Source organism: Strigops habroptila, chromosome 10 (assembly GCF_004027225.2).
Source record: "Strigops habroptila isolate Jane chromosome 10, bStrHab1.2.pri, whole genome shotgun sequence".
Classification (NCBI taxonomy): domain Eukaryota; kingdom Metazoa; phylum Chordata; class Aves; order Psittaciformes; family Psittacidae; genus Strigops; species Strigops habroptila.
The window spans coordinates 20,519,844-20,534,704 of record NC_046359.1 but is presented as its reverse complement, the minus strand read 5'-3'; the positions used below and the strand labels follow the sequence as shown (position 1 = coordinate 20,534,704).

General features: G+C 39.9%; 1 protein-coding gene across 1 annotated transcript in view; it reads left to right on the top strand.

Annotated features, from left to right (window-relative positions):
- Positions 1-14,861, top strand: part of LOC115613417 (protein ELYS-like) — a 65,286-nt gene that overhangs the window by 49,610 nt on the left and 815 nt on the right. The window contains exons 7-27 of the mRNA XM_030498771.1: positions 266-350; positions 1,471-1,621; positions 2,850-2,982; positions 3,070-3,251; positions 3,730-3,791; positions 4,690-4,818; positions 5,823-5,913; positions 6,001-6,090; positions 6,187-6,327; positions 7,061-7,165; positions 7,419-7,512; positions 8,921-9,044; positions 9,162-9,218; positions 9,772-9,918; positions 10,549-10,736; positions 10,941-11,085; positions 11,172-11,303; positions 11,707-11,854; positions 11,941-12,091; positions 12,288-12,389; positions 13,596-13,791. Of these exons, the coding sequence (XP_030354631.1) occupies positions 266-350; positions 1,471-1,621; positions 2,850-2,982; positions 3,070-3,251; positions 3,730-3,791; positions 4,690-4,818; positions 5,823-5,913; positions 6,001-6,090; positions 6,187-6,327; positions 7,061-7,165; positions 7,419-7,512; positions 8,921-9,044; positions 9,162-9,218; positions 9,772-9,918; positions 10,549-10,736; positions 10,941-11,085; positions 11,172-11,303; positions 11,707-11,854; positions 11,941-12,091; positions 12,288-12,389; positions 13,596-13,791 (2,653 nt within the window). The remainder of the gene's footprint in view (positions 1-265; positions 351-1,470; positions 1,622-2,849; positions 2,983-3,069; positions 3,252-3,729; positions 3,792-4,689; positions 4,819-5,822; positions 5,914-6,000; positions 6,091-6,186; positions 6,328-7,060; positions 7,166-7,418; positions 7,513-8,920; positions 9,045-9,161; positions 9,219-9,771; positions 9,919-10,548; positions 10,737-10,940; positions 11,086-11,171; positions 11,304-11,706; positions 11,855-11,940; positions 12,092-12,287; positions 12,390-13,595; positions 13,792-14,861) is intronic.

Sequence of the window (14,861 nt, the reverse complement as noted above, 5' to 3'; positions counted from 1 at the left end):
TGTTTCTGACACGTTTTGGTCCCTGCAATGTCTTAAAGCTTTCATATGGTATGACTAGCATTTGCCCCTGAAGCTGTTAGTGTCCGCATATCCTCCGATGGGTTTTAGTGGCTAAATGTGACCAATTGTCATGTTTTGGGAAGTGGTGTTTTTCTTTTTGGCAAGAGCACGCTATTAAGAAAACTTCAGTCTAGATGTAATGAAATGATAATGAAGACTGTAAAGAAGCTCTGTAATCAAATTTCATCATTTATACCTTTTTCAGTGAAGGTGATGTTGTGAGTTTACATCTGTTGCAGTTAGCATTTGGTGACAGAAAACGCTTGGCTTCAGGACAAGTCATGTATGAGGTAAGACATGCATGTGTGTGGAAAAATGAAAATAGTCCTTTTCTGAGTGAGAATTAGTGAAGTCGGAGGGGCTGCTGTTTACCCTCAGAATTCAGAGCTGACTGGAAAAGAAAAAAATATCTTTTTCTGAGTATTCTTGGGCATGGCCTTTGCCTGTACTTTTTGACGGGAAGCCATAACAATTTTATGCAGCTTTATGGCTTTATGCAGCGTCGTGTGTTCCAACTAGAGTCATCTGCAAAGAGCCTGAATAAATTTAATTGTGCAAGAGGAAACAGCCTTTAGAAATAAAATTGTTCTTAATTTAAACAGCAAATTAATGACATGTAGCTCAAGAAGACAGGGCTTTGAATTCCTTTGTGTAACCAAACTTTAGACCCAGAGAAGCTTCTTTCTGTCGACCTTTCTTAAGATACCATCTTGCCTCTCTCTTGCAATCTCTTTATTCATTTCTGATCTTTTTTTTGTATTCTTTTGAGCTCTGCCAGCTGGACTTGAAGTGAAATGTACCTCCAGTGTCTCTTTAGTGTTGATCCTGAAACTTTGTAGCTGGAAAGAGAACTCCTACTTTTTGTCTGGGTTACTCTTAAAGCCAGCAAAATATGTAAATGCAGTGAAGAATGGCATGGTTTGGTCAGAAGGGTATACATACATTTTTTAGAACTGGCTCCAAAGATGATGTGTTAAAAATATAAATGAGATATCATTATATCTCAGATATCTTAAAAGATAAGGTCTCTGTATACTGTATCAGTCTATTCCGCAGTATGCTTAAAACTCTTCCAAACTCTTTGAGGTGAAAGTAATCTTAATTCAGAGCAAATCTTTCCTCCTATTTTCATACATTCTCTAGCATGTTCTCAATAGTTATGGAATGAAATAAAAATGATTTTTTTATCACAGTACTCTTTTCTGTAGGGACTTTGTGTTACAATTTGAGACCTAATTCTCATGCATGTCAAATGTAGCTTCTGTTTACTACCAGAAATAAGCTCATGGGAAATATACACTATAATATGCATATTTTATTACATAGAGATAAATAGGTATTCTTTCCTATTAAGATATAATGTATGGTTTTATCTCAAAATTACTTTTTCTCTCTTCTGTTTTACCCCAGGGTTTGGAACACTGTGATGAAAGGTACAGTTTAGAGCTCACGGGTGGAGTGTTTCCCTTGAGAGGGCAGACCAGCAATGCTAAATTACTCAGCTGTCAGACCGTGGAAAAATTTCACAACCACGTTGGCAGAGAGGACAGTGTTAATGAAGGTTTGTTCTGATGTCTGTGTTTGCTTACTGTAAAAGAAAGGGTTTGGGAATCTAAGCAGTGAATGGTGTTCTGTACCCACAGTGTGCAGGTCTTAAATACCTGTATGGATTCTTTGTTAGGCTTATTGAAAACAAAAACCTGGGTGCTGAAGTCACATGGGACTTCGCTCAGGGAAAAAATGTTTTATTTTATGCTTGTTGACATGCTACAGCAATGTGTGTTAGGATCGGCAGACAACAACAAAAAGTGATGTGGGACGTGGAGAAATACCTGTGATTTTTCTGATCATTTCTAATTAGCTTTTATTCAGAACCTGCTCAATTGAAGTTGTAGCAAACATGAGCTCCTGTTGGGTGTGCGTTGAAGCTAGCAATGAAGCTGTCCTCTGAATCATGAAAAGAATTGATAATGTCAAAGGCAGTTTCAGCAGCTGACAAAACCGAAACAGCAAAGAAGTGCACAATGGAACATAGAAAAGTGTGTGAGGATCCCTAAACAGTAATAATGATGAATTCAACAGAGAGCAGAGAAACATTTTGCCAAACAAACTGCCTTCTGGTTCCTTACTCTGTGCGTGTACATGATCTACACATGCTTTGTTTACACCTGGAGAATGCATTCTCCTCTGAGCAGACAGACCGTGCTGCTTGTTGAGAGAAGTGGACAATAACATTGTGAATGCTTGAGGTTAAAATCTTTATTGCATTTTCCTCTTTCTTGCGTTTTGGTCTTTTTTTTATTTCTTTTGTGTGCTAATTCTGTTCTTTGATTCTGAATATGCTAGAAAGGAGTTGTTCTTAAAACTTCTAATTTAGTCAAATCTGAAAATTCAGAATGCCAACTGAGTGCTGAAAGTGCATACAATAATTATTTGTATGCTTTCTAAAAGTAGTGATGTATATGTTCCTAGCAAATTTTATTGCTAAGCTATTCATCCAGCCTTGATCAACTCTTAACCTATGGAAATTAGAATAATCTAAAAAGTATGTATTTGGTTTGGCTTAGAACTATACCACTTGAAGCAGAAAAAGGGGCAGTATGACTGAAACCTATCACAGAGGTGTTGCTATTCCATACTTTTTCTTTTTTTTTTTTTAATTATTCTTAGGAAGTGTTGTGTTTCATGAGTGATATAACAGAATTAAGCCCAAATAGAAAGTGGTATGTAAAAAATGCCAGCTGTATCATCTTTTCTACAAATAAGAAACAATGTCTTGTCTTTTACAGTAATATCTTCTGACACTAGTGTATCAATCTTCAGCTGGCAAGTGAACATCTATGGTCAGGCAAAACCATCTACCTATTTGGGTGTATTTGACATTAATCGCTGGTACCATGCTCAAATGCCAGATTCACTAAGGTAGATTTTTATGTAGTGCTTTTCAGTATCCCAACAAATAATTCATTGGAAAGTCAGCATTTCGCTTATGCATTTGTTTTCTTTAAGGCCAGAAGAATTCCTTCACGATTGCCCCTACTTTGCATTGTGGTCACTGGATTCTGTAATAAGCATAACTTCTCCAAACCTCATTTTGGATATTCTGGTACATGAGCGGAGTCTAAGTCGGGGAGTTTCTCCTTCTTGTCCACCACCAGAGCAGTTTTTTCATCCAGGCAACTATAATTTTGGTATGTATTTCACAGCTTTTGATAGCAATAAGCTAAAATAGAGGTCAAGTGCCACTTACTGGTTCTCCTGTTTGTTGTTGGTGGCTCAAAAGCAAAGCAAACCAGAGAACACCAAACCCCCACCAACCCAATAACTAAAAATATTCAATACCTTGTTAGTTATGTTGTCCTAACAAGGTATTGAATATTGTGAAACATCTCTGACAGTCTGCTGAGTTTTGGGGTTTGGTGCTTTTGTAATGTAGTCTGGGAAGTGGTGATGGTCTCCAAATGAAATGACTTTGAACTGAAGCTGAAAGCACAGCACCTCGATAGCACCAGAGATAAAATTTCTACAGGCAGTAATTACGTAGTAGAAAAAGCTTGTAAGAGATCTATGAGGAAAATGGGTGCTCAGTTGTATCTTTGCAGGTACTGTTATTTAAAACGTGTAAACTGCTCGTAACAGGAGGCTATCAAATGCTCATTGTTTCTGCAGATGGTACGTGCTTGCTGAAGTCTGGAGTTGTTCATATGACTTGCACCGGCTTCCAGAAGGAGGTGATCTTTTCCTGTATCTTTATTGAGATGTACCTTTCCTAGGTTTTCTAGTGCGCTGCTTTCAGTGCCAGAGACCGCTTTCTGCTCATCCTGGCCATGCACATGCATCATTGCAAGTGTATCCTGCCGTGGCAATGTTTTAGGTCCCCTCTTGGGCCTGTAAAACTACTGTTGCCTCCTGTTGAAGCACGAGCAGGGATTGAAGGTCCAGAAAGAAGCACAGTGTTGCTCGCGAAGCAAGAACACAAATGTTGTGGAAGTCAGGGCAAGGGGTTACCTCTTTATCACCCAACTGTCGAAGTGCCTGCATAGTCTTGAGACAGGATTTTGATCCCTGATTAGCTTGAAAAAGGAGGACAGAATGGAGAAAATGAAAAATGATTTAACTCTTTAAGAAGAAATCAATGTTTTGTCTCACTGACTTGGCTAAATTATAGCTTCTGAGACACTGTGCAGATTGTGGCCAATAATTGAATTAAGTTTCTGAAACTGAATCAAGTTTGAGCTCACTAAATATTTCCAAACCTAAGGAAGTTTTTTCCAGAGTGTGATTTCAAGGCGTGTGTTAGTTTTAGCTAGCAATGAACATTGTGTCAGTGTTTGGGGAAAAGGGAAGCGCTGTGTCCTGACAGAAGCTAGGAAATAATTCAGCATTGCAGGGGCTGGTGTTCTGTATTACACGATTTCTTTTTATAAACTGGAACTGTTAGTTTGCTGCTGTCTTTAATACTACAGAGGAATGCATGCTTATTCAGACTGGTAACCTAAAGTATGTTACTGACACAAGCTTTCTGACAGTTGAAGGGAACATTTGTATTACTTCTCCTAGTGGTTTTCCAGAACCTTAGTGATTGAATAATAATGCTGTCTTAACCTGTAGTTTTGACTGACTTTTCAGACCTTGAATTTTTTGAAGAAATCTGGCCCTTCAGTAAGTGAAGCCATTCACGATAGCTACAGTCGGTGTCTTGCAGCTGGCCTGCTGTCTCCAAGACTAGCGGATGTCCAGCCCTCGAGTTTGAGTCAGGTGAGTGCATATGAGGGAATCAAGGGGGAAATACACCCATCTTATCTGTTAGGGCTGTAGGGGCTACAAGACATGATAATGTGATTTTCATGTTATGTGCAAGTCACATTGAAATGCAGGTGTTGGCTTAGTTATCACAAGTACTGGTATTCTCAGATCCAGATGACTGAGTTTGACTGGGAACAGCCCCCACAGTCTTGTCGTTAGAGACCCATCTATTAATTCTGTGCCAAAGTTAGTCACGTGCAACATTAGGCATCTTTCCCTTGGAATAACCTTTTGAATGTGTTTATAAAAAAACAAACTAACAAAAATAAAATTTTATGAAGGATCATTTCACCGTGAAGGAGTATCAGAACACCAGCTGAAATAAGCTACTACTTAATCTTGCATGTCTATGCATACCTGTGTGTAGACATCCTTGAGATGGGTTCCTTCTCAAGGATTGCCACTATATTATTATACAGTGTTTCAACAGGCTAAAATTTAAACCTATTACAATTTAATTATTGAAATTCTGTCATTTTAGAAAATTATAACTTAATGTTTTAGATGCCAGAACCGCTTCATGTCTTCATATTGTGAAAAGCTGCTTGACCTTACCTCGACTGTTTCCGCGCGAACATTTCTTCAGTCCCTTTCATGCTTTCCTGATGGCAAACTTACTGCACAATATGTGTAAAGAGTATTAGGAGAGGATGTTACTGAAAAGAGTTAATTGGATCTCAGTGTATTAAGACCACAATGCAGAGGCATGCAAAGAAAGATTAGAATTAGCCTTCAGTAAATTGATATGTCAGGAAAACTGCAATGTGTTCCTCAGAGCAAGAAGCAGTCCTGCCTGTGGCTGGAATTAAGCAAAAGAATGTGGCATTATTAACACATCTACTAATTGACTTTGTGATGTCTGAATGAGTACATGAGTAGAAGCAAACACTTAGTCTTGATGGTTCAGGTACTGAAAGTGCATAAGATTCTCATTTTACATTGTCTTTTGTGTTTAGGAGGAACAGTTACAAGCAGTATTGTCAGCTGCTGTCCACACAGGTTCTTTAGAGCTTCTGACTGGATGCATTAAACATTGGACATCTGAAGGTAATACTACTTGCATTGCCTTTATGTTATATATTTTTTGTCTTGAGATCGTGGATTCATTTCTGTTTTGTTTTCTTTTTTTTACAGAGCAGCCAAATTCTGCTGCTAATTTACGGTTTGTTCTTGAGTGGACGTGGAACAAAGTGATCTATGCAAAACACGAATTTGACCAAATAGGTGAGTACCAGTGTAGTCATTGTGCACACAGAAAGTCGTTGTTTCTACTTGAGCTTATTCAGTCAATCTAACGGTTTGACATTTCTTCTTGAAAAGGCATTCCTCTGTTTGATGGCTCTTGCAACTTCATTGATCCACAGACATTACAGTCTCTTCAGCACTGCCAGTTGCTTCTGAGCAACCTTAGCACAATCTTAAACTGTTTTCTAAGAGAAGCACAGGAGCTTACGGAAAAAGGTTTGTAAGAGTGTCACGAAATCTTTGGTATGTTTTACTACAGTTTGGAATTAGGCTTGGGCTGTAATTGTGGAGACATGAGCTTTCAGTGCTTTTGATGATTGGAAGACTGTCCAATTTAACTGGGAGGAGAGCCTTAAATCTGAGAAGTGTGGACTACATCTTAAGATGCATTGATGTCAGGGAAATAGTTTGTTGTAGACTTCAGGCAAGGGGGTATGCGAGGCTGTATTCAGCAAGAAGCTTTATAAGCAGCAGGCTTGAATTTACAGCATTTGAATGTGGTAATGCTGAAAATCTTCTCCTTAATTCTTAGCTAGCTATTGATAATTGCATGCAAATTACTAAAAACCATGATGGAAGCATAAACAAGTAACTCGTAATGTAGGTTACTTGAGTTTCTGTTGCTTTTTATATTACAAATTCTTCTGGGCAGAGTGAGGAAAAATAGAATATCCCGTTGCTATTGTAAAAATCTCTGCTACGTGAAAAAGAGATGCCTCATTCATGAATGTATTCAATAGTTCAGGCTTTATTTTTATTTTTTATCTTTAGTGAATCAGTTGCTTTGTAGGACTTGCTTTTTGCTTTGGTGGTTGTTGTGGGTTTTTTTGGTCAAATACAAACGTGAAAAATACAAAGACATTTTTAGACTTTCCGTTGGTCTGATGAAGGGTGTTTTGTCAGAACGAAAGGAATTTCATAGCAAATATCATGTTATGCCTTTTTTCAGGTTACGCAGGCTTGAGAAATAAGCAGGTGGTAACCAGCCTCATTTCTTTGTATGCACAAGTGGTCATCTGGTTCTGTCGATCCAGTCTCCTCCCAGAGGGTTTATGTAAGTTTCAAGTGTAATAACGCTTGTTACAAGGAGAGTGTCCGCTAAGTAATTCCTGTCACCACATTCTTAGTTGTGCTTGTGCTTGCATCTCTTAGCAAAGTCAGAAGCAGGATTGGCTTCTTTCAGAGTTGGAGGCTTGCCTGTGCTTCTTGATTCTTAGCTTGTATTATCTTGTGTCTTTTGAGTCAAAAATTTTAGTTTAAAAATGTGATACTATTTCTTTAACTTGCTTTTACTTTATTGCCTGTAGATGATGATATGCATTTGTCTAGACCTTTCTACAACTATCCTCTGATTCAGAGATACTATACTGGCCATCGACAGAAACTTGAGCGTTTATCAGGGTAAGGCTTATGGGAAATCTCTAGCACACTTCCACTGCAAATTCAGAAGTGGAAGTGAATGGCCTTTTACAGCAACAGCTTTATTTGTTAAGCTCAGTGCATTGGCCGGCAATGCTCTGAACTTGAGTGATGCGTGTGTTCTGTGGGACACAGGTTACTTTCTTGTGTTAAATGTTTATGTATAGGTCTGCTTAGTGCCATTTGTTGGTATTGTCCGTTCTTGAGCGTACTTAGTGCGTTGGCTTATCTGTACAACTTCTTACTACTGAAAAGAGCCACGCGATTAGGATAGGATCAGTCACCTCCAGTTCAGCAAAGTGCAGCTTTCGCAGAGCAATTGGGCACAGAAGAAAGCATGGTTCTGGTTTTGGATTTAAACAAATTAAAAAATCTTCTCTCTTGTTGGCTAGTAACAGAAGGTAATAATTGTTCTGGCCTAAGTCTCCTACTCACAAGGACGTTTGTGTAATTTGGTAAGATAGTGACAGTTACGTGTAGCTGGCACACCTAGCACTCTAGTGGCTGTTGGATAAAATTCACTTCCTCATGTGAACTCTCTGTTGTGGACTAGCTTACTAGCCCATAGGTGATATCCCTTGGATTAGGTGATAGGAGATTCTTCTTTGGAAATTGTACTGAAAACTGACTAAAGATCCAAAGAAGCTTAGTCCATGGTGTTGTGAACCAGATGCTGCAAGATGAGCCAAGGTGGAAGCTGCAGGGTGTTAGGTATTGGAAGTTCATCTCACTTGGCTATCTTGTCAAGAAACTTGCAGACAGGCTCATGTGTTGCTCACAAGCATACAACCTGTGGTGTGCTTTTGCTGCTTTTTATCGTCGGGAAATGACGGGGTAGGTCACAGTCAGCAGAAGACTGTGATGGACTTTCGAAGACCATTCAGCCATCCGTAATTGCAGTGGTGTGTGCAGAGAAACATAAAAGATACCTAAAATGCTGCTAAAATTTACCCATATGCTCAGCTTTGTGGCAGTCACTTTTATTTCTGTAACCAAAGTGAGATGCTGAGAACCAAATCTGAAGTTTCCATTATGCTTTCTCTCACCTGTGTAATGGAACATTTCAACTCGTGCCACTGGATCTGTGGTGAGGAATAGTTCTAGTACTTTGGTGCTGTTGTGTTTCCTCTGTTAGACAGGATGAGCGTGGTTATTTCTGACACGTTAAAAACTTTGTTTTCCTTGGTAATGCAAGTAATACAACAAAAGTTTTTCATCTGAGTCAGAAATGTTTCATGTGCCTTTCAAGCCATACTCAGGCCTCTGTATGTTTGTTACTTTCTTTGACTTATGGGAGCTTTTGCTTTGTGTTGACTGGAGGAAATTCTTACACTGAGTGGGTGTACTTGGTCTTTGTCTCTCTCCAAATCCTTGCTACCTTTTGTTGCAGAGGAAAATGGGATTCTGACTGCTTGATGATTGATGGAATGGTTTCCCAGTTAGGAGACCAAGTTGAGAAGCTGTGGCGGAGAGATGAAGGAGGAACTGGGAAATACCCACCCGCTAGTTTACATGTAGGTGTTACGGTCACTGAAAACAGCAGCAACAACAACAACAACAAACCCCCACCCAAAAGCCAGTGATTGCTGAAAGTCAGGAGCTTTTTAATAACTTGTAACTTTCCCTTTCAGGCCCTGCTGGATCTCTATTTGCTAGAAAGCATTGAAGAAAGCTACAAACATGCCATTGTATCCTTTCTAGTAATTCTTACTGCACCTTCAGTATATGCACATTTGTAGCTTTTCTGCGATGAGAAAGCAGGTTTACTAAGAAATGTTAAAGACAAAACCCTCCCTTAGTTTTTCTCAAAATGGAACCCAGTTTTTATCTTGCTTAAGCACCTCTATCTCTGGCAAATAACTCCTCACTGGAACAATGAACAACACTGTGCTGCTTCAGAGCAGAAGTTTTCGTAACAGTGGTTTACCAGTGCCTGAATTTTGCCAAAACCATCCCTTTTGCAGCCTGAGTTGACAACTGAAATTTTAAATACTTGAAGTGATTGTTTTGGAACACCTTGCAGAAATCAAAGAGTGTTTCTTTTGGGCTATTCATTTAGAGTGCAATTTTGTGGTTACAACCCGAGTACCTTCAGGTGATAATGGCTTAAATTGGCAAGAGTAAAACATTGGTATTTTCTGCTTCCCACCACTTTTGAATACTTAATTCATGATTTCTTTTCTAAATGCAGTCTGTTGTGCCTTACAAATTCATTTGCCTTAATTAGATACTTGATGTCAGACAATTTACTTGCTGCTAGATATCATGCATTCCTTTCCAAATAAAACAGAGACTTCAATTGACTCCTTCCCTACGGCCTTTGGTATCCCTTGGGGTCTTGTGAAGCTTATTCAAGGTTATTGGCTTCTAGATCACAACGATTACGAAGTAAGTATGGTACAGATTGGGTACTAAAACCTTGGAAGTGGATTTGTAATACTGCTACGACATCGTCAGCAGTAAGTTGTGATTTGAAATTCAGTTTTAACTACTTTGTCAGGAAATGGATTAACACAAAGAAGAAATCAGGTTTCATAATGCTTTATAATGGCATTTTAATTTTCAGAGCCATCGTTTAGGTGGTTCTCAGCATACCAGTTGAGCGCTTCCTCAGAGACAATGGTTTAGGTTCCCTCGATAGGTGAACTATGATTCCAGCAGCAAGCTTTGAGACATAAGGATGCAAAAGTGACTTTTCAACCTAATTCATGTCCTTTCTGATGCTTAAGGTTGTTCTTTATGATGTTAATAGAATCTCTTTGTCTGACAGAATAATATACTATTTAGTAACGTGTTTATAAGGAGTGCTGTTTGTACACAGAGGGGTGATTAACCTATTGAAGTGTGAATTACTCCTCTGACAACACTCGCTTTGTTCTGTGTGGCTAAATGACTTTGTCAGTTTGTTCATCTAAGTTTATTTAACACACCTTCACCCTTACTTAAGAAACTTTTGAACATCTTTGTTGCATGTGTGGCTGTATATATCGTAATACACCTGATCTCCAACGTCTACAGAATTCCCTGGCCCTGCTCTTTCATCCAGCTACAATCAAAACTGTGTCATGGCAACACAGGAGGATTATTCAAGCCCTCATGAGCCAAGGAGAGCATAGGCGAGCCCTCAGATACTTACAGATGATGAAGCCATCAATGTCAAGCAGTAGCGAAGTGCGGCTTTTCCTCACCGTGTTGTTGTCCAATAGGTAAAGGAGCCTGTCCCACCATTCTGGCACTCAAGTACTGTGAAAGGTGGAGAACAAGCAGCACAGATCACCAGCCCCTGTATTTCCTTTAAGCTTTGAATATAGCAGTTTGGGGCATTTTTTGGTTATGCTATTAGTATTCCTTTGCATCTCAACAACGTGAGTTACTGGTATTCCTTTATATCTCAACAAAATGAATTGCAGGTGCATGGTGGAGGCTTGGGGTCTGTTGCACCAACACACCACTAAGTTAAATACGGAAGAGCTGTTAAAGCACATGTATGAGCTCTGCCAGGAGATGGGACTAATGGAAGACTTGCTGAAGCTGCCTTTCACAGACACTGAACAAGTAAGTGTGGACAAGAAAAGAAATCTTAACTGGAAAGGGAAGAGGCAGAAGCACAGTAGATTTTTACAATGTGTTCTCTTCCACAGGAGTGTCTGGAGAAGTTTCTACAGACCAATGCTGGTGTTCAGAATCATGAATTTCTTCTAGTCCACCGTCTGCAGCGTTCCAATTATATCCCAGCACTGCAGTTGAATCAGTCAATGAAGGTTAATCTTGTGGTAAGCATAAGAGTTGTGTGGGGTGTGCAAGTTCCTGTTAGGTGTACTCACTGGTTTAGATTTTAATCAATAAAAATCCTGCTTTGTTTTTATCATTCAGTTGTTCAGGTACATATGTTTTGTATGCTTCAGATTATTGAAAGTCTGTTGTGCTACTCATTTCTGTGGAATAAAGGGTATGTTCTATGTCATCTCTTGTATCTTGCATGCAACTTCATTTTTCTAGCTGAGAGCAGTCTGGATGCCAATCTACAGATAAAACTGGCATGGTGTTTTTATTTCCTCAAGTTATACCCTATCTGTAGAGGAAATTTATTCAGTAATAAGAAATATCACAGATAATGCTGTGCAATGAAATTCTTGTAATTAGTTAATGTTTTGCTTTATGCTTTTCGTTCATCAGGGTGATCATGATCCTCGCTTGACAGAGAGAGCAGTTGCCAGAAATTCTATATTAGACCACTATGGCAAGATCCTTCCTAGAGTTCAAAGGAAGCTGGCTGTAGAGAGGGCCAAGCCCCACCATCTGCCTTCATCAGTATTAAGAGAAGGTAATTTTTAGGGGGCAAATATACTGGACAAGTAACCATTGCTTTCATTCCACAAGGGTGATCTTTTTTCCCCTCTTACTTTACAGTTGCAAGACCAAAGCCGTTATCAACAGTAGCAAGACAAGCTAATGCAGGAAATGTGCATACAAGAGCAACTTTCATCAGTAATGTATTGTCCAAAATTGGAGAAGTGTGGGTAGGAAATGAGCAGAAAACCAGTTTCTCACAATATGATAGGTAAGCAGCCTTTAAATAACGTTTCATCTTGAGCTACATGTTTGGGAAGAGAGAGAGAAAAAAATCCATGTCAATTATGTTAGTGTTTTGGAGAGAAGGTGACCTTAAGAAAGCTTTGTCTGGGTTTTTTGCACATACAGTATGTAACATTGAAGAGTCAATACCCTCATCAGTTACATTTTCCTTGTAATTCTAGCCCTAGAGCTACAGAACCACCAGCACATCCTCTCCCTGCTGCAGAGCTGCCCGATGCATTTGTTGGGACACCAGTTACAAAATTCTCACAGAAACGTTCCAGGTATAGTACATTTCCAGAACGGGTATTTCTTCAAAGGTGTTCCTACTCATAAATACACATATATATATGTGTGTGAGAGTGTGTGTGTGTGTGTGTATTCTTTCTGTCTTTGCAGTGTTCTCTTTGCATTGAGTTTTGTACCTGTTAAAGAAAAGGTCAACTTAGGGGGACACAATGAGAAGTGGAGAATTCAGAGTGGTCCCAGCATTGACGTGTAGATGAATCCCCTTCTGACATGAGCATTACATCACTTGTGCAACTTAAAATTGGGTTATTCTTGTCTCAGAGGCAGAGATTTAGGACATTAAAGTACAAATGATGAAGAAACCAAGTGTAAGGTCCTACACCTGGGTCAGGGCACTGCTACAGGTTGGGTGGAGAAAAGATTCAGAGCAGCCCTGCAGAGAAGGACTTGGGGGTGTTGGTTGATGAGAAGCTTAACATGAGCCGGCAGTGTGCGCTTGCAGCCCAGAAAGCCAACCGTATCCTGGACTGCATCAAAAGAAGCGTGACCAGCAGGTCGAAGGAGCTGCTCCTGCCCCTCTACTCTGCTCTCGTGCGACCTCACTTGGAGTATTGTGTACAGTTCTGGTGTCCTCAACATAAAAAGGACATGGAGCTGTTGGCGCAAGTCCAGGGGAGGGCCACGAGGATGATAAGAGGGCTGGAGCACCTCCCGTATGAAGACAGGCTGAGAAAGTTGGGCCTGTTCAGCCTGGAGAAGAGAAGGCTGCATGGAGACCTCATAGCAGCCTTCCAGTATCTGAAGGGGGTCTATAAGGATGCCTGAGAGGGACTCTTCATCAGGGACTGTAGTGGTAGGACAAGGGGTAATGGGTTCAAACTTCAACAGGGGAAGTTTAGATTAGATATAAGGAAGAAGTTCTTTACAGTGAGGGTGGTGAAGCACTGGAACGGGTTGCCCAGGGAGGTTGTGAATGCTCCATCCCTGGCAGTGTTCAAGGCCAGGCTGGACAGAGCCTTGGACCACATGGTTTAGGGCAAGGTGTCCCTGCCCATGGCAGGGGGGTTGGAACTAGATGGTCTTAAGGTCCTTTCCAACCCTTATTATTCTATGATTCTATGATTCTAAGTTATTTCTTGTTCAGTGAGTGTTTTTGTCAGGTATCATCTCAGATTGCTTGAACACAGGGTCTTTTTCATGCATTTGTTTATGTTCCTATTTGAAATTGTGCATCTTAACAGATTGCTGGACTTGGTGGTTCGTCCTGTTCCTTCATGTTCTGCAGCGCAGGGTGGTGGCTGGCAGTCACCATGCAGAGATTCTACTCCATTCATGGCATCCAGCCCACTGAATTCAAATCCGCATGGTTCCGTCTCACAGAAGAAGTTTTTGAGAGCATCGGAGCTGAATTTGCTAGAGACTCCTCTGGTGGTTAAGGTTTGTGTTCTATAAAGCCAGTAACAACCAACCAAGCCAAAAGAATGTCAACTTTGTTTAAAATGAGCCCACTAAAGTATTAACAAAGACAAACACTGCTGGATTCAAGTTGTGGAATCTTTTCAGCATGCGTGTGGTTATTGTACATTCAGTCCTTTTGGAAGCAGTATGCTGGGAATAGTCTTGAATATGGGAAGCTTAGTTCCAAGTTAGTTGCAGTATGCACAATGTCCCATAGGTTTGTGTAATCCGCTTGCTTTCATTGCATGGATCCAAGTAAGTTAAAATTGGACTTTGCAGTATACTTAGATCCTTAAAGGTGCAATTTCTGGCTTAACCATCTCATCATTTAAGTGCTCAATAGCTCTGTATAGTTTGACGTACAAGCAAGATGCATTTGCTTCAGTTTCCTAATCCAGTTCTGTGAATGACAACTAAGTGGTGTCAGTTAGGTGATGTTAGTGTATGTCCAGTTCGGTGATGGCTTTTTGCAGTAATTTTATCCATTAGTTGTTTAATTGTGTTCCCATTCGCAGCCATCACAATCTTATAATGCAAAGAAATAACACTTGACCTGTCATTTTGGTGCTGATCTTTTTGCCATTGCCTGCTTGAACAAAGCAATTGCGATGTCTCCGAGTTCTATTTTCTTCTTCTTAAATATTGTCCATATCATGAAGCTGATTTCATTATCCTCCTTTTCACCCCTGTAAAACCTTTTCTGAGCTGAGGTCATGAACGCTTCTAGAAGAAGAGGTGGAGGTATTTTTACAGCAGTGACATTTAATTTAGTCTGGTGCGCAGATTGATTAATGAGTGAAAAAATCAGCTGTTGCTTTGCTGATTGCCATTGCACATGGCCGTGTGTTCAGTCCCTGCATCTGGGCTAACATTTGAAGTTATTGTATGCTTTGGGAAGAGCATTGTAGAAATTGCAAAAATCACTGGGGTGGGAGAGAAGATGCCAAACAAGAAGATGCCATATCCCTGTTCTTCAGGAATTTGAAAGGTAACATTTTATACTGGCTTCTTTTTTTTTAAAAGAAGAAAAAAACCAAAAGGAAAGCCAA